This window comes from Plutella xylostella, chromosome 22 (assembly GCF_932276165.1).
Source record: "Plutella xylostella chromosome 22, ilPluXylo3.1, whole genome shotgun sequence".
NCBI lineage: Eukaryota > Metazoa > Arthropoda > Insecta > Lepidoptera > Plutellidae > Plutella > Plutella xylostella.
Window position 1 is genome coordinate 2,446,986 of NC_064002.1, and position 19,391 is coordinate 2,466,376.

General features: G+C 38.7%; 4 protein-coding genes across 4 annotated transcripts; 1 reads left to right on the plus strand and 3 right to left on the minus strand.

Annotated features, from left to right (window-relative positions):
- Positions 1–938: 938 nt before the first annotated feature.
- LOC105398760 lies at positions 939–2,446 on the minus strand. Its single transcript, XM_011570982.3, has 2 exons — positions 2,205–2,446; positions 939–1,448 (listed from the first exon to the last, which is right to left on the minus strand). The coding sequence occupies exons 1-2, from the start codon at positions 2,377–2,379 to the stop codon at positions 946–948; spliced, it is 678 nt and encodes a 225-aa protein (XP_011569284.3). The 5' UTR covers positions 2,380–2,446; the 3' UTR covers positions 939–945.
- A 767-nt stretch (positions 2,447–3,213) lies between these two features.
- On the minus strand, positions 3,214–4,470 carry LOC105398761. Its single transcript, XM_011570983.3, has 2 exons — positions 4,055–4,470; positions 3,214–3,965 (listed from the first exon to the last, which is right to left on the minus strand). The coding sequence occupies exons 1-2, from the start codon at positions 4,276–4,278 to the stop codon at positions 3,602–3,604; spliced, it is 588 nt and encodes a 195-aa protein (XP_011569285.3). The 5' UTR covers positions 4,279–4,470; the 3' UTR covers positions 3,214–3,601.
- A 6,165-nt stretch (positions 4,471–10,635) lies between these two features.
- Positions 10,636–11,994, minus strand: LOC105398800 (tRNA N6-adenosine threonylcarbamoyltransferase, mitochondrial). The gene has a single exon (XM_038105696.2). It carries the CDS (start codon positions 11,883–11,885, stop codon positions 10,647–10,649), a length of 1,239 nt encoding a protein of 412 aa, XP_037961624.2. The 5' UTR covers positions 11,886–11,994; the 3' UTR covers positions 10,636–10,646.
- A 1,617-nt stretch (positions 11,995–13,611) lies between these two features.
- On the plus strand, positions 13,612–17,549 carry LOC105389853 (cytochrome P450 302a1, mitochondrial). Its single transcript, XM_048629247.1, has 8 exons — positions 13,612–13,856; positions 14,269–14,506; positions 14,725–14,909; positions 15,245–15,446; positions 15,728–15,890; positions 16,231–16,479; positions 16,790–16,996; positions 17,222–17,549. Exons 1-8 carry the CDS (start codon positions 13,661–13,663, stop codon positions 17,330–17,332), a joined length of 1,551 nt encoding a protein of 516 aa, XP_048485204.1. The 5' UTR covers positions 13,612–13,660; the 3' UTR covers positions 17,333–17,549.
- The last annotated feature ends 1,842 nt before the right edge of the window (positions 17,550–19,391 follow it).

The following is a 19,391-nucleotide window of genomic DNA, read 5'->3' on the forward strand; positions in this document are numbered from 1 at the left end:
CGTTTGACCTCTTCGATTTTCCACCCGTTCTTCTCCAGGTTGATGTGCTGGTGTACCGGTGCGCGGCGTAGAGCTACGTGTGTTGTAGTACGCGGCGGATTGTGCTTCTATCGCGGATTGAGTGACGGGAGCGTAAGGTGCGTCGACCGACTCTAATCGCGGCGGTGGTAGAAGTGGACGAGGGTCAGTCGTTGAGGTGGCAGATGACAGCTAGTGTTCATCTACCTGCAGTTTCCTTTTAGGATAGGGAAGGTGGGAGGGAGTTACAATCATCTGTGTACCTGTCTGTCAGCTGTTTGCAAGTGTACCCTCAGAGTTCCTTGACCCTTGATGCCTATGGCCCCAACAATACGCAACCAGCGGCCGCGGCACGGGTCTGTTATCGACGTCGGTAACTCTCCGCCGTTCCTCCTATCACAACGCCGTTTTTATGGCGAATTGCGATATGGTGACGTTTTTATCTACGTCGATAACGAGCCCGTGAAGCGGCAGCTGCAAATGAGTTTCGTCATAGTTTATGACTACTCATTAGCTGGTTCTAAGACACATCTCTTACTTCATTGGCTCTTTCTCTATTATGTGAAAAGCGTTGACCAGACTAAAATTTCACGCTGAAGTGTTGGTTCTTACCGTGAAGATGATGAATATTATTATGTGGTAAACACTAACTCCTGTTTCATAATAATATACTTACTTGTGGAAAACCACAATAAAAATATATTGTTAAACCTCAAATGATATGTAGAGGGTTGACTAAGCATCAGATCTTGACTTAGGGTCGCCGCAGACGAGCCGCTCGCCACAGCCACAAACGCCGCCACGAGAAGCTAGAAGCGGCTACAAAGGTAGCTGAAGCGCGCGACAGCTACTTGGCCGGTGGTCGACACTTGTGGTCGGTGGCTGCTCCTTTTTTTAACCCTTGCGTACTCCTACTTGCGTTTAGTATCATAATGGACTCTGACGAAGAAGGTTTAATTGCGCTACTTTTGATAAAAATACGTCATAATTTTGATTATGTGTGTACTTTCTAATTAACTGTAATATTTCGGATTGAAAGTCTAGTTTACAATTTTCGTCAATTTTTTTTACATGTGGAAGCAGCGACATCAGAAATTGCTTATCGGGGTCATCTTGGTCGCTTATTTGATCATGTTTGCGTTTTAAATTTTCCGAAAGTGTTCTGAGTATTTCATCTTCTGATTTGTCGGCCCTTTTTATATTATAGTTTCTGTTTATTTTCGGGCGAGATGTTTCCGCAGCATTAGTTGCATTAGTAACATCGGTAGGCGGTCTCACTTCTTTTAAGGTATTCAAGAAAGATAGATGATTGAAATAAATGTACTGTTTACTGCTTGTTGCTGCCGAACCACTCGCAACGTTCTTGTTTTTTGCATTTTCTCTATTAAAACTGTCACGAAGACTCTTCCACTTCCTCTGTAATTTAGTTACTGTAACAACAAAAATACATAGTTACAGTGCCACAAACTTATCTGTTCCGGTGAGAGCAAACTAAATTGATCCATATCTCATTATTTACTAATGAATTATATATTAATATAGATTAGATGGGTTAATTAAAACCACAAGAGCGAATTACCACTACTGGCAAACTTAAAATCTTATAGAATGAAGAAATATTACACATTTACGTGAGCTGTCACCGGAACAGATAAGTTTGTGGCACTATAAGTAATTTTAATTTTTAATATATATTTTTTTTAAATATACTTAGTTATATTTCAGGTATCTAGAAACTGGATGCTCGTTGATTTTTTATTTTTTTCACGGATTCACGGATGATTTTTTATTTTTTCATTAAGTGCTCACGTTTCAGGAGCTCACGTCCAACGGGGACAACGGGCCTGATTTTATTTATTTTCTGAAAGTACTGTTGTCCCCGTTTATTGGGGACAAGAATTACGGGGACAGCGGGACTACAGGGTATTTTTAGATATTTTTACATACATTAAAAGTTGAACCCATAAACTCTAAAAATAAAACAATTTGTAAATCGGATAGCACACTGTTTTTTTTTGTTATGAGCTCTCAAAACCGGTTAACCGGTTTTGCACGCCCTACACGAACACGAGCGTCTACTGCAAAGATATTTTATTTTAAAAGATTATTTTATGAATGAAGGAGCAATACCGTGGCAAGAAAATAGAATATAAATATATGATTTTATATTATTTTATTAAACTTACCTGCAATGTTCTTTTCTTTGGCAGTTTTATTCGAAAAATCTCCTACAAACAATTCGCAGATTTCTTCCCAGGCCTTAACTTTCTCTCCTCTATTACTATAACTATCACTTTTTGAATCCCAAATCGCAGGACGGGATTGTATCTCTGATATAAATAATTCTATATCCATATTCATCTATCTAGGTAGGTATATGAACCACAGACTACGTGCGTGCGTCCCGTTGACTTCAGGTTAACTGAAGCAAGGGAGAGGGGGGCGCGGAATCGGCGCGAGTGGCGTGTGGCGGCTTTTTGTGTCTGTGTTTACAGTCGTCGAAATATAATAGGCCCGTTTGGACAGCTACACAAATTTGCTATTTACTCTTGATTTACTTGATGAAATTCATAAAAAGACACATAATCTGTTTTATATTTTAACATCTGAAAGAAAGAAGAACTTTTGAAGCACCAAAAGTTAAGTACAGTGCCACAAACTTATCTGTTCCGGTGAGAGCGAACTAAATTGATCCATATCTCATAACTTACCTATGAATTATATATTGATATAGATTAGATGGATTTATTAAAACCGAAAGGGTGAATTACCACTACAGGCTAACTTAAAATCTTATAGAATCAAGAAATATTAGACATTTACGTGAGCTCTCACCGGAACAGATAAGTTTGTGGCACTATACTTAGGTACCTACCTAAGTATTGTTTAGATTTTTTATGATTTAGATTTGACACCAGCAGCTGTCATCCCATACATTTTCGAGCTGTCCAAACGGGCCTATTATATTTCGACGACTGTAGTGGCCGGTACAAAGAAGCAAGCTGCGACTATTTGTAGCGTGTGGCCGCCACCGGCGCCAACCGTGTGCGGAAAGTCCATATAAAATGTATGAAAATTACAGGATATATGCCAGTGGCGGCGTTTTGTGGTTGTGGCCCGTGGCCCGTGTGCGGGAGCCCTTAAGAGTCATAGGTTCTACAACTATGACTGGACTTGTAAGTAAAAAGATATTGATTTAACACCAGTGTATATTTATTCAAGCACTGCAGTGAAAGGACTAGACATGTAAATTTATACAAGAAGTGTCTATTAATACACCTATAATATCATAAATTGCATTATGGGCAATATTTATCAGTTCATCTTCATTTACCAAGCAATGTCTTGGTCAACCAACCACAAAAAATATTTCAATGTTAACTCATCAAAATTATGGTGAACAGATGAACTGATAAGCACAACCCAGAGCTCAGAATTCACACAATAGTTATCAATACATAAGTACCTTATCCTTAACCATAACAAATCAATTTATTTGTCTTTTATAATCCTCAGACATCCAATATTTACATTTATATAGCAAAAGCTTATTGTGAGTAATACAATGCATGTATACTGAAATCTAAACATCAATATCATATTTTTCATCATCACTGTTAGGGCTGTAGGGCTCGTCAGGTAGGTGAATCTCTCCACAGAACATGAGTTCCACATAACGGAAATAGTCCATAGCTATGTTGGTAAGCATAGCTCCAGTGGTGATGCCAAGAACTGTGCCGATTAGTGGTTTTTGTCCGACTGAGCTTCTAAGGATGGCCCATAGGAAGATGGAGCCGAGGGGCCACAGGGTGCCGCCGAGGAAGGCCCAGGAGAAGCGTCTGGCGGGCGCCGCGGCGGCCATGTGCGGCCGCGCCCACAGCCACAGCCCCGCGCCGCCGCCCGCCGACAGGAACAACACATCTGTGATATCTCTTCTAGGAAATAACCTGAAAATTTAAAACATTTATAAATGAACTACAAGCAAATAGGTTTATATTCCATACAGTATCATTCACATAGGTTACTCGGTACATACCTCACCATCAAATGCGGGTTCATAACAGTGATAGACAGGGTTGTGTAACTGACCAAACCTTGCACTGGCATATAAAAATATAGAACATTTTCCTTGTTCAGTGGAGGCAGTCTTATATTTCCAACAGATTTGTGTACCAAGTCAACTGAGTGTTGTACAGATGCCGGCAAGTACGGAGAGACCTGCCTTTTCAAGTTGAGGTAGATTCTTTCCAAAATTTCCATTTTAAGGTTTATGATATTATTTTATAGAGACAAGCCTCAGTGTTCAGCTTCACACAAGTTCAAACTGCAATAATGTTACGTCCTTGCACATTATTTGGCAAGTGCAATAGGTGCGAGATGTTATTTTTATGTTTTTCTAATAGAAATTGATCACGAATCACGAACGCATTAACATTTTTTTTTGATACAAATAGTCTGTGATGACTGTAATCTGTCACCCATATGTCAGTTTATTGTGTACAGAGCAATAAAGAAATGGTCTACATGAACTCGGCTATTCAATCGTACTTATTACTTCCATGCTGCATACAGACCGGCCAAACGAACGGGTTTCGTTGACCTTCGTTGCTGCAATCTGCCCTGTATTATGTACTAGCTGTTCCCGCGAGCTTCGCTTCGCCTTAAAAAAATTCCCGTGGGAATTCCGGGATAAAAAGTAGCCTATGTTCTTTCCCAGGGTCTATACTATATGTATACCAAATTTCATTCAAATCCGTTCAGTAGTTTTGGCGTGAAAGAGTAACAGACAGACAGACACAGTTACTTTCGCATTTATAATATTAGTTAGGATTAGGATGATAAATATCCATCGTTGGGCCTATTTGTACGCAGCTGTAAGTTGCCGTGTTAATTTTATGAAACGCTCTCTTTTGCCCGAGCACAGGATTCGAAACCTCCGTTTTCGTTGCGTATCGTCAAATGTCACTGTCAAAATGTAAGGCAAATTTGCAGTTCCAAAAGTGGCATTTGTTTTTTCCATGTTAGGTGGAATTTCACCAAACGCTAAACGCATTGACATATATATTACTGCGTAAGGACAGGCCAAACCACTCAAGAAAATGGCACCCGCGCGTTGGCCCTAAAATAAACATTTTAGGGCCAACGGTCCTCAGTCGACAGTTGTCTGTGACGGAGAGAAGAGTCTTTGTTTCTTGTGATAAATATGCCTATTTTGTTGTGAAAGGCTACAAAAACTATGATACGAAGGTCAAAAGGGAATATGGAATATCGTATCATCCTTAATTAATAAATAAACACATTTTAAAGCGATAATTATTTTACTACCAAAGTCTACAATGGCCGCACGATGTAACCTTGTATCGACGTCCGCATGCAACTCACTCATATTATTATGTACCTACTGTCCGGTGACGGTAAAATATGAACGCACGTACAAGGTTGTGTCGTCAGGATAAGTAGCTCGGCTCTGACATAGTTCCAACAAATTATGACAGATGGCAGTTATTTTGCTTGTATGAAGAAGGTTTGAGCAAAATGTTCTGAAGGGCGTATCCTTCCTTTTGAAATCATTGGCTAAACGTATTTAGTAGCCTGTCATACGTCTATCAGTTGGTACAAAATGTATTTAAAATTTGATTTAAATACGATTCGCGTTTTGTAAAAGCGACCCTTCGTGTAGATTCGAAAATAGTATCGAATCCTATGCTCGCGCCTGTAACACCAGAGTCGTGAGCACAAGTTTCGATCCTCCGTTAACGTTGCGTATCGTCAACTGTCACTGTCAAAATGTAAGGCAAAGTTAGTTCCAAAAGTGACATTTATTTTTTCCATATGTTAGGTGGAATTTCTCCAAACGCAAAACGTATTTAGTAGCTTGTCATACATCTGTCAGTTAGTACAAAATGTATTTAAAATTTGATTTAAATACGTTTAGCGTTTGGTAAAACTGACCCTTCGTGTAGATTCGAAAATAGTATCGAATCCTATGCTCACGACACTGGTAAACAACGTCATCTATGATTTACTAGCAAATCACTAATAAGGTCAACCGGGGCCATTGCGCCACAATACTTTGACTTTCATATTCATTTGAACATAACAAACAGACTATACGCTAGTGATGTGCCGAGTCGCGGTTTTGGTGGATCGAGTTGATTCGAGTCGGTTTGTACGGTATTCGAATCATGACTCGATTCTGCTATTCGATCCCAGTACTCGAGTTCTATGTTTGGTATTCGAATGTTGACTCGAGTCTAGGACTCGATTCCAGGACTTCGAGCCTACAAATTCAAGTCCATATCTCTAGTCCCATACTCGAGTCAGATTTTAGAACAAAAAGGTAAATTAGAAATGGTGTAAATTTCAAACCGCATGTATGTATAGCATAGTGAAACAACAATAGATAACAAATCAAACTTTTATTTTAATTAAAATTTTAAACATTACAAAAACACATAACATACCTACTAAGCAGGTATTTAGGAATTAGGAAGTAGGAACTAGAAATTGAGTTGAGATCAACATATTTTTAAAAAACTTAATTTATAAGATGTGTAGTTTGCAAGTAATTTTACTTATTAAGAAAATAATCAACTTATTAATTATACCTACATACACTTTTATACCTAGATAGGTATCTGGCTAAGTAATCTACCTTACTAAATGAATTTATATTAAAACAATTCTAATTAAGGAAGATATTAGTAGTTATCAGACAAAATAAAACAGAGACAATAAAATAAAAGTTACTTGAAGTAACTGTTCAAAAAAAGTATTTGGTCAACCTTTTTAGATTCTAGTCTATTACGGCGTTGGTTGCATAAAAGTCCAGCCTTAGAGAAAACTCGTTCCGATGGTACAGAAGTGGCTGGGATGCATAAATACTTTAAGGCTATTTTATAAAGGCCGTTGTTGGTGACTTTGCGAAGTTCCCAAAATTTTAGTGGATCGGCTTTTCTATCCAAATATGGTAGCTCTACATACTGTTTCACTTTGATAATTGCTGATGTTGAGGGGTTTTCCATGCTAGAAAATTCCAATACCCTTTTATCTAGATGCTCCCATAAATTCTGGCCAATCACCTCTGAAGTATTCTGCTGAGATTCTGACGATGAAGTTGAAGCTGCTTCAAGACGTGAAGTAGATGGCTGTGAAGATCTACTTGGCACTTGGAATTGAGCTTGAGATTCCAATGTTTGTTCCAACATCATCAATTCGTCAACAACAAATTTTTGTGCATTATCTGCATTTCTCTCGACGCCAAAACCTGCTTTCTTAAATCTCGGATCAATGAATGTTGCTTTAGCAGCAGTTTTGTTAATCTCATGGCCGCCAAATCTTCTATCAAAAGTCTCCATTAGTTTCATCTTCAACCTGGTAGCAACTTCAGAATTAGTACAGCAATTTCTTAGTGCTGCTTGTACGCCGCGAATCAGAGGTATGATGCAGGATAACGTTGGATATTGCTCGCCAGATATAATGCTTGTCATTTGTTCCACAGGTTTTAAAATGGAAAGGCACTCGTGCACCTCGATCCATTCCTCAGCATTAAGATTATCCGGACAGCCAGGTAATGAAGTTATTGCAGCAGAAAGAGGTATCTTGACCTTATCGAGACGTTCGAGCATATAATATACTGAATTCCATCTCGTCTGGACATCTTGTTTTAGTTTTAAGGGTTCCAGCTGCATTTGTTCTTGAACCTCTTTTAATTTATATGCCGCATTATTGCTTCTTTTGAAATAGGTTACTATTTCTCGGCACTTTTCCGTCATACGAATTAATAGTTCATTGTCCTTAAGAGTATCTTGAACCACCAAGTTCAATGTATGAGCTGCACAACTGTGGTGACGTTTTTGAAGAATGTCAATAACTGCTTTTTTAATGTTAGCCGCGTTGTCAGTTGTAACACATATTATTTTGTCCAGAATATTCCATTCGGTTTCCAATATATCTTTCATTTCTCGAGCTAAATTTTCCGACGTATGTGCATCTTTAACTTCTCTGGTGGATAAAGTTAAAGTTTTAAATTTGTTGTCATGAACAAAGTGTATCGTTAGGGTCATGTAACTTTTGCTGCTATCGGAGGTCCACAAATCTGTTGTCAAAGAAATGTAATCTATTGCTTTAAGCATCTCTTGCGTAGCCCTTCTTGCCATACAATATTGCTCCGGAATAATTTTTTCCGAAAGAATCTTCCGCGAAGGTAGCTCGTAATTGGGGTTAAGTGCACGAGTATACTCTTGGAAACCTGTATTTTCAACGACTTGAAGCGGTTGAAAATCAACGCACACCATTCTCATTAACGCTTTATCCACATTTTTACTATTCATTTTCATAGCTTGCTTAGACGGAAAGGTCATCTGAAGTTGCCGTTTTCGAGGTGGTGGTGTTTCGCCATCTGCAATCGACTGGGGTAGATTGGGGTTCTTGTCTGCGTTGAGTGGCGTTGCACCTCCAGAACCAGAAACTTCACTTAATAAATCGGAACCACTCTGAGCGGGGGATGAATTGTCAATGTGAGTGGAGTAAATGATAGGATGAGTTTTTTTAAGGTGCTTTAACAAATTTGTTGTATTTTTAAAGTCTTTAAATACGGACTCACAGTTTTTGCACTTTATTTTATCGCCGTCCACTTTATCAAAACACTTCCATACACCTGACGCTTTTTTCGGCGCCATATTGTTCTAAAGTTAATCACTTTACCACTAATAATAATTAAACAATTAAATTTTCTCACTGTAACAGCTAACTGACAAAAAACAAAGTAATCAAAACAAAAATTTGCAAGTTCAAACTTGTCTTATTAACCGTCACTTCATGGCTTAAGTAAACAGAGATCGAGTATGAGCGAGTCAATCTAACTCGAATACTAGACTCGAGTCAGTTGGACTCGATTCTCCCTGACTCGATTCTAATGTACTCGAATCAAAATAATTTGGTATTCGAGTAGACGAGTCCAAGGCAGGCATCGAGTCTGACTCGAGTCTAGCTGTACTCGGCACATCGCTACTATACGCCCTATTAAGCTATAACTTGTGATACATATTAGGAAATTTTGATCTAGTTTCATTATGTTGATGCAATTTTGTAGAATTTTAAATATCTTCTATGTTTAAACGACGTTTCTACAAAAAATGGGATTTTTAGGCGCAATAACCCCTAGTGGGGCTAATGCCTCTTTCACTAGTTTTGTGTGCTTGGAAGAGCGTTTTACAAGTTTAAGTAGATATATGTATAGATTTACTATTAACGTAGCTAATTATTAGCTTTTAAACTAAATACTGCGCTTAGTTAAGGAGAATTAGTTGATCAAAAATTTTCGGGGCTATGGCGCCTACACACCCTAATTTCTTGTAGTGGCATTTACCCCATCCAAGATTCCAGGGGTGCTCAACATTTTATTTATGAATACTTTATTGGACTTCAAAAAGTATAAATACTTACATGACAAATACAAATAAAGTATAAAAGCATACAAGGGCATATTTTTTATAATTTGCAATCAAACCACAACTTTAAATTAGTAAGTATACCATTTTTAGAGTATACCATTTCTAGAGACTGAATTTAAATCATTACAAAACTATTTAAAGTTTTAAAAACAAGTGGGATCATTCAGTTAATATGACTATTTTTTATTTATTATCTATTATATGATTATTTTCCATATACCATGTTAACAACCTTATAATGTCGACACCAAATGACGCAATTTTTTTAAAACATTTAGTTTAATTCATATTCAAATTATTTACGTTTTAGTTGGATTACCAATCTAAGAATGTTAATTCTGATACGCTGTTAAATGTTCTTCAATATTGCAGAAGGCGTCATTATCCTAGTATTTTTCGTTTAGGAGTAATTTGGTGCTAATGTCTCTGGAACTTTTTCATTGCTCGTGAGTGTATAAAATACATTTATCATAACATAAAATGTTTAGAACCTCTGGAAATGGGGCTATTGCGCCGCAATAGAGGCAATAACCCCATCAGCCCAGAGGCATTTACCCCAAAAAATAAGCTAAACCTATACATTTTTAATTGCATATTGTGTCCGAATCTTACGTTATTTCAATAAAATAATCAAAACAATATGTAAAGCAACAAAACATTAACAGTATTTACAGTTAGGAAACATAGATTCTTTTAAACAAACACACATTTGGAACGATTCAAAAAAACGTGTCAGGAAACCGGAGGTGGCCAAAAGAGGTGAAAAAATTAAAATGGCAAATTACTTAAGAAAATTGCTTCGGATACGACATCTATTGGTCAGTGGTAAAAGTTTGAGTTCCAAAGATAGATAGCAGATGACTCTAGTAGTTCTCAAGTATGAGGTTCGGAAGATAAATGGATTCGAGGCATTAGCCCCGTAGGCGACTTGGCCCCGGTTGACCTTAACTTTTTTTAAAATCGGAGACAAGTTTTCCTTCCTTCTTTCCTCATTTTGGTGCAAGGCAAAAAGTAAGTAATTAGGTCCTATTTCAATGGACTAAATAGAATAGAATAGAATAAATATTTATTCAAAGAAAACAACTTATGATTTAAGACTTGTAAAAATACTATAAAGGTCCACTTAATTAAAAAGGTATGAGCTTAAAAAAACAAACAAAAGTTGATTTTGATTTATAAATTTAATTTCATCAATTTAGTTTGTATTTTTGATTCCTTAACCTTATCTATTAGGCTAACTCCTAATTTACTGTTAGCCTTTATATCTAATGTTTTAAAGTCATTCACTATGTCTATACCCCTTTGCCACTTTTCTAAGCCGTTCCATGCAATCATAACCCCATTATCTGTACAAAGCTTAGCTTCTGGTCTATATATTTTATAATTGGCTTCACTGCACAGCATGGTTAAAGCATTAAATATATAGTTATTACAAGCTACTCCACCAGAGACAACTAACTTTTTATTGGTTTCTGGAATAAGATTGTTATCGTGACAGAATTCTATAGCTCTCTGCAACCGATGCACTAGATGCCTGGATGTTGCTGCCAACATTGCGGCACACAGGTCATTCAATTCGGGTATAACATTGTTAGCTTTAATCTCATGATCTCTTTCTTTTCTATGAACCTGAAGTAAAACTGATGTTTTCAAACCATTGAAGCTAAAATTACAATCTTTATAGTCTGCAAGGGGTAATGGAAACTTAAACATCTGAGGATTAGTTGCTTTCAGTGCAGCCATCTCAATGGCTTGTCCTCCACACATTTTAGAGTACTCTGGAATATTCTTCAGTTTCATTCTCCTTGCCACTTTGTCAAATATTTCGCCAGGAGCACAATCAATACTTTCTCCAAGTAATAGGAACTTATCAACATCTTGTGCAACTGCTAGCAAGCAATGCCCTCCCGATATTAGGAGAACTAGAAACGGGAATGGAATTTCTTGGTCTTTTCTGGTAATCAATGCGTGTGCTTCCATGTGGTGGATGGGTATGATAGGTTTGTTGTGCCGCCGTGCCAAGTGTTTTGCATACTTCATTCCCACAACTAAACTCAATGGTAGTCCTGGTTCTAGTGTGACAGCAATAGCAGAAATATCTGCCATTGTCATGTTAGCTTCTTGCAGTATTCCTGATATAGCTGGTTCTATGTTTGCTCTGTGTAAATCTTGGGCAATGTCTGGGATTATACCACCATTCCTCAGGTGTATAAGATTCTGCGAATGGACAACATCACTTAAAACTTTACCATCTTGGTTTATAATGGCACAACCCGTATCATCACAAGATGTTTCTATGCCTAGAATAGCGCAATTAGAACTTTGACTGTATGTATTAAATCTAAAGAAGTTTGAACTTCTGTTGCTTAAAAGTCGTCGGTAACAAAAACGGGGAAACTTATTTAGGTTCATTGTGTTAGGTTGTATTGATAAACTCTGGTATTATTGAAAAATATTAAATTAGAAAATAATCACATCACCATCACACGCGCGATCGAAAACATCTGATTTTGACAGTGACAGATTGACACTGACAGCTGAATCGCAGGAGCTGCTAAGTTCATGTTGGCATAAAATAATGTGCTAACATTAGATCTCAGAATAATAACTTATTACCTGTACAAAACTGCCAACATAGCCCCGCTGAAATAGTGATGTGATTCTTATGGATTTTTTTATCGATACCTAGTAAAAAAAAGTGCGAGTGTATGTATTACTTTAATTTTAGTCTTACACCAACGTTAAGTCTCGGTTCATCGTTATTTTATGTTCCTATTTGAACACAAATATATCCTAACTAATATTATAAATGCGAAAGTAACTGTGTCTGTCTGTCTGTCTGTCTGTCTGTTACTCTTTCACGCCAAAACGACTGAACGGATTTGAATGAAATTTGGTATGCATACGGTCTAGACCCTGGGAAAGAACATAGGCTACTTTTTATCCCGGAATTCTCACGAGAAAACTTTTTAAGGCGAAGCGAAGCGCGCGGGAACAGCTAGTAATCCATAAAATAAACTCGAGATTTTCCGTTGACATAATGATATAATGTTGAAATAAAATAAAAGTGAAAAAATATCATTATATTAATTTATTATAAAATAAAGTGTGTGCAGTAAGTCCCACACATAGAATTGTTTTTTTTTTCAATTGTGTTTTTAAAATGTTGTGGTAGAAAATGATTGCCACAAATTCGTTTAAGTTGATGTAGCTTTTCAATAGGCACATAAACCAGATCCTCCTTACCGGTCATCCTAACCCATTGTTTACATCTGCAAACAACATTTTCAATCTAAACGATTGACTGACTGACACTGACAGATGACAAAAGCCAAAGATGTCTATGATAGCGTACATAGTACTCTGTGAGCGGTGCTCGCCATTATTTTTCGTACGCGTTCCATACTTCATTTTTTCCAGACTGTCTTTCGCCAGACTGGCCGAAGATACCGCCAGGAATGGCCGTCGTTAGCGATTTTTAAATTTACTTCTAGATTCCAAGCAAAAGGGATTAGTAGGTAGGTTATAGGTTCTAAAAATTGGAATTAGGATGACGAGGGGGATGGCCTTGACAGTTTCTGAAAAAACACATTCAAACGGAAGTTATTAATCCACTGACGGCGCGCAAACCACTTTCTGAAGTTATAGGTAACTGTACCTACCTACTTACATAATAACTGGCTGAATAGTTAGGCCCTAACTTCTAGATTCTAGGTAGGTACCTACTAGGTATTTTAAAATACTTAAGTACTTATACTAAACAGTTACCTTACCTAGTTAATTATTAATAGGTATGCCTATGCCTACCTAAAGTGGGATATGTTACTCTACACACCTATAATAGCACAGTGGATAGGTGATTGGGTAAACTAGTCGGGAGCGAAGAGAAAAAAACAATCGGGAATTCCAATCCTGCTTCCTCTAAATAAGTAGGTACTTACCTATAATGGCACACAGACATAGCAACTGGTCGTCGTCGTCTACCATGGGGATATTATATGCATGTTATAGTTATTGTAGATAAAAATTCACCAAGGTGTTTTTTTTTGCTCCATTATGCGCATCTCGTTTCAAGTCACTGGCCAGCCTCATACATACCAAAGCAGCTGTATATATGTTTATACAGGTAATAATGTGCCCTCAGTCGGGCTCACACTATCACCACAGTTGAGCGCTATTCTAACAAAATGCATAAGTCAGTGTTTAAAATAAGAAAACGACAGTTAGTTTCTATAAATCTTCAAAAACGTAATGAGAATTCTTCCCGTGTTGGTGGTGGGTTGGACCCGAAGCTAAATACGACGTGTATGAGTTTCAATGAAATACCCGGACCCAAAAGCTATCGTTTTGTGGGTAGTTTACACAAATATTTACCTGTCATCGGTAAGTGTCATTATGTCTGCGGTGTTGTAATTAGCTAATTATCTTGTACCTACCTTCGGTTAATGTTTACCTTTCCCTAGATACAAAACATAGGTATTTAAATCCTCCTCTAAGTGTTATTGTTATGTAAGTAAGTTCCATTCATAATAAAATACCCCCCTTATTCATAGAAAAGTTACTTTTGTGAATAAACAATTTGTTCTTTGACAGAGAGGGACAAAACAGTTCAATAGCTAAAACGTTCTGTAACTTTTCTATGAATAAGGGAGTTAATATAATATACATACATTTCCATATAATTTATAGGATAGTTAAACCACTCAGAAACCATTAATTTGTCATGCAAGCAAAATCAGCGGTTTAAACCATAATTTAAATTATAAGTGAGAACCCATGATTAACATTATTTCAGGGGACTACAGTGCAGAAGCGCTCGACAAGAATGCGTGGTTGAACTGGCGGCGCTACGGCCCCCTCACCCGGGAGAGTCTCCAACCAGACCTGCATCTGCTGCATGTGGTGGACCCCCAGGACATCGAGACTGTGTTCCGGCTCGAAGACAAGCTGCCTGAGAGACGCAGTCATGTGGCCATGAAGCATTACAGGCTCAGCAAGCCAGCGGTCTATAATACTGGCGGGTTGCTTTCTACGTGAGTTGGTTTTTGCTTTGACGTGTTGATGGCTAAATACTCGTAAGACCCTCGGAACTGTGAAAAGTGGGGGCAGTAATATAATGCTGATGCTCTATGCCTTTTCAGGATACCCCTGCCAGGTGGCACTGTCAGTCTTTGTTGTCCTATGCCCTAGAGTGTACCTCTATCTACATCCATTTATTTTTTTAACACAATATTTAAATGTTATATTGCAGCAATGGCACCGAGTGGTGGAGACTACGAAGCACGTTTCAAAAGAACTTCACGAGCCCCAAGAGTGTTAAATCTCACATCAGCACCACAGACGAGATCGCACGACAATTCGTCAAATGGATAAGATGCCACAATACAAACCCATCACCAGATTTCTTGCCATTTTTGAACAGGTTCAACTTAGAAGGTATGTTAGTAGTAACTTATATAGCTTGTCATTACGATACTGTTAAAATCAGAACGTCATTTTAAAATTAAGCAGCGTATTTGTATTGATCCGTTTTAATTAACTCTAACACTTACCTACCTACCTAATTCTATGTAAGTAGGTACCTATATATCTACGCTTCCATTAAATCTTAACCATTTTAACATCGATAAATTTTATGAACAATGTATCGAGAGTACCATAGCATAGTCCCTGTTGAATGGTAAATACGTTAAGCATGGGTGTCCAGTCCATTTTTGTATACAACAGTAGGTAACTAATAACAATAACATAGGAAATATTTAATTTCACAGTGATCGGAGTAGTAGCGTTCAACGAGCGGTTCAACTGTTTCTCTGCTGAGGAGCAGTTGGAGGCTTCCTGCAGCAGCAGGATCATAGCTGCGGCCTTCGGCTCCAACAGTGGCATCGTCAAACTTGACAAGGGCTTTCTGTGGAAGCTGGTCAAAACACCGCTGTACGCTCGACTTATGTCCTCTCAGGAGTGTTTGGAAAAGTACGTTATAATGTACAATACTTATTACTTTTACCTTATTTATGTTGAGCTACGTGGGTAGTGGAGCCCTAATAATGGGCTACCTCGCGTGACGTATCATCAGCTTCTTAACTATGTATGTCCGGCGCGCTCTGCTAGCCTAGTCACAGAATAATAACAAGTCACTATAGTAAAACATAAAATCGATATCGAAATAGGTAGGTAAGTATCTTAATCGTATGTAATTCTTTGTACCTACCTACCTAACATTACCTTACATGCCTTACATTACACTGTTTCAGAATAGCAGAAAAAATATTGTTGAAAAATGTAACGTTCTTCGAAAAGGAGTCTACCGATGCATCCAACGTGTCACTGCTGCAATCGTTCCTGCGACTGCCGAGTGTGGACCTGAAAGACATCACCGGGATGATGGTGGACATCCTCATGGCTTCCATTGATACGGTTTGTTATTTATATAGTTGATTAGTAACATGTATATTTTCATATAATATTTTGTAAGTACCTAATTATTCCATAATAGTATTATATAAGTAAGAAATAGCAGTGACCAAATTTTAATGACCTACCTAATTAAATTGTAATCACGCACCTAGGTACTTAGTTGGAATTATTGGAAACAACTTCACTCCTAGTTAGTTATTGAATATTTCCAGATTTCTACATAACACAATTGATAAATTCACTCAAAACCAGGTTAACCTAATGTGGAATTATTTCACTGCTTCGAGATAAGTAGGTATACATAAAATATACATATAGGAATCGTAATATTTTTTCTCAGACCGCCTATTCAACCAGCTTCATCCTCTACCACATGGCACGCAATCCTGGCTGTCAAGAAACACTATACAAGGAGGTCAGCAACCTCCTTCCCAGCAAAGAGTCTGTAATCACAAACGAGGTTCTGACGCAGGCGGTGTATGCTAGGAGCTGTATCAAAGAGGCTTTGAGGCTCAACCCAGTGTCTATCGGAGTCGGAAGGGTGCTGCAAAAGGATATCGCGTTGAGAGGATATTTGGTGCCTAAAGGGGTAAGTTAGAAGTTTACTTGGTAAGCTGTGTAGTTTTAACAACATAATAATAAGGATTTTAGTTATCTGAGCCAATTCTAAGTAGGTATGGAATCTCATCTAACTCCAGACAGGATATTATTATACCCCAATTTACAGTGGGCTGCAAAGAAACCTGACGCCCTATTAGTAGCCATATCACTCTAAAAGGCTTCAGGTTTCTGTGCAGGCAACTGTACCTAAGTCAACTAATCAGGTACCTATGTAAATATTATGTCTGCAGTCTTAATAACTAGGTAATTTAATGTTGATATATTATTATATATTCCAGACCGTCATAGTAACTCAAAACATGCTGGCATGTCGCCTCCCGCAATTCGTGAAGGATCCCCTGCGCTTCAAGCCGGAGCGATGGATGAAGAACTCAGAGCATCATGAGGCTCTGCATCCTTTTCTCAGTCTGCCATTTGGCTTCGGACCTCGCTCCTGCATTGCTAGGAGACTGGCTGAACAGACTATGGCGATAGCACTGATTCGTGTGAGTTTTGAAATAACTACCTTATCTAACTGAATTTAATTAATCCTGCCAAAATACGAAGACAATAAATTTAAGTTATAGTTATCTATTCTCGTTTCCGTGGTGTTTTATAAACCAATGGTTTATAGTCAAGCAGTTTTTTTTCATGATAGATGGATAATAAGCTTGTTTGTGTGCTGTAAGTTTTCCTAAAACAATATAAATAAGTTTGTTTTTTCTATTTAGATTGTTCGCGAGTTCAAATTAAGCTGGAGCGGTGGAGAAATGGGGATCAAGACTCACCTCATCAATAAACCTGATCAACCAGTGCGGTTATCACTCGAGCCAAGACTTTAGTGCATTATGTATCATACATAATTATGTTACTTGTAAATCCATAGATTTTTATTTATTTCGAAATCAATCGCGTATTGTCCATTACTTTCCCTATTTTAGTTGTAAAATGGGACAAAGTATATTTTTAATTATTATCGTAATAATTTAATATGTATCTAATGCTTATCATTTAATAATGTTACCTACCTATGTATAAATAAAAAACATTGTATACAAATCAGAGATGTTTATTTCAAAAAATCATCCTGAAACTGGAAAGTCTTACAAGTATTAGCCGTTGGCTTGCCGTTGGTCATATTTTTTCTAAGATTTAAATATTATTCGTAGGTTAGTAAATACCTCTATGTCTATATCCTTAATTTAATTTACAATACTAGACACAATGCGGTCAGTTAAATATTTGTACAAACAATCACCATCTCCGGATATCCTGCCGATTTCAGATTGAGGTATGATGATCTGCATGGGGGCCTGCACATAAATAGGCGCAGGAGCACCGGGGGCCAACAATGTTGGAGCCGCCGGTGATGACGTAAACAGCGGAGACATAGGCTTATACTCATCACGGTACTCAGGGATGGCCTCTGGCTTTTCCGGTAAAGAAAGAGGAGGCAGCACTGGAGCTTCAGGGATCACGAAGTCAGTTCTTGCGGCAATTTTAGGCTCCTCGTATTCCGGTGCTGGTGGCGCGGCGGCCATGACAGGCATCTCAGGCATTTGAAACGGCGGTAACATTGGCGCTTCAGGGATGACCATTGCCGGTTTCTCTTCTATTTTCGGCTGCGGTTGAACTTCCTCGTCAGCGCTTGGGACAATGGGAGCTGGTGAATATTCAGAAACGAAAACCTCAGGCATTGTCGGCATTTGGAATGGCGGTAAAATAGGAGCCTCGGGGATTATTAGGTTTTCTACCATTTTAGCCTTCTCGGGTATTGTGGGTATGTTTTGGGCACAGGGTGCAGGCGCTATTTCTACAAAACGAGCTTCAGTTTCAGGTGCATACTCGGGAACTACTGGCACAGCGGGGAAAGTTGGTAATTCTGGCATAGTGAATGGAGGCAGCATGGGGGCTTCAGGGATAATGGTGGCGGGTTTTGGCTGCTCGGGAATAGGGGCTGGTTTGTCAGGTATCGATTCTGGTGCCTCAGGAATCACATAATTCTGAACAATAGGCTCAGAGAAAGTAGGCAGCTCAGGCATGGTGAATGGTGGCAGCATCGGTGCTTCAGGAATGATGACAGCAGGCTGTGGCATTTCCGGAAGTGGGGCTGGCTTAGTAGGAATATATTCTGGAGCCTCAGGAATTACAAGGTTATCCGCTATGGGTTCAGCGAATGTAGGCAATGCGGGCATGGTGAATGGAGGCAGCATGGGTGCTTCAGGAATTATTACATCCGACTTCTTTTCCGGCAGTGGTTCTGGTGCTGCAAGAACCTCAGGCACATAAATCGGCTCTGAGAATAGTGACCGTTCAGGGAATGTTGGAAGTTCAGGCATGGTAAACGCTGGTAACATAGGTGCTTCGGGTATGATAGGAGCGGGTTTTGGCATTTCCGGTGCTTGCGGTGTCGGTTCGGCAGGAATGGTTTCTGGTACATCAGGAACCACTAATGGTTGTGAGAGCTCAGGGAATGACGGTAGTTCAGGCATGGTGAATGAAGGTAGGATAGGCGCTTCAGGGATAATGACAGGTGCTTTCAGTTCTTCAGGTAAGGTGGTGGGCTCAGCGGGTGCTGCGAGGTACTGCTCCTCAACCGGTGCGATCAGTGGCTCAACGTTTTCTGGCTCAGATACAGGCATAGGAGGCACCATAGGTGCTCCAACGATTGTAATTGAAATTGGTAGTTTCTGTGGCTTTGTATAACTACCCAATTCAGGCATAGGAAAAGAAGGTAAAGGCCCTGAAAATATCATGGGGTTGTTTCCTGACGTAATTGTAGATGTATAGGATGTTCCTTGTGTCCCATGATTGCAATCGCTGCTTTGCACATATATCGGGTAGGGCTGCGGGAAGAAAGGGAACCCAGTTGGGAAGATCGACGATCTTGACTGTGGCCCA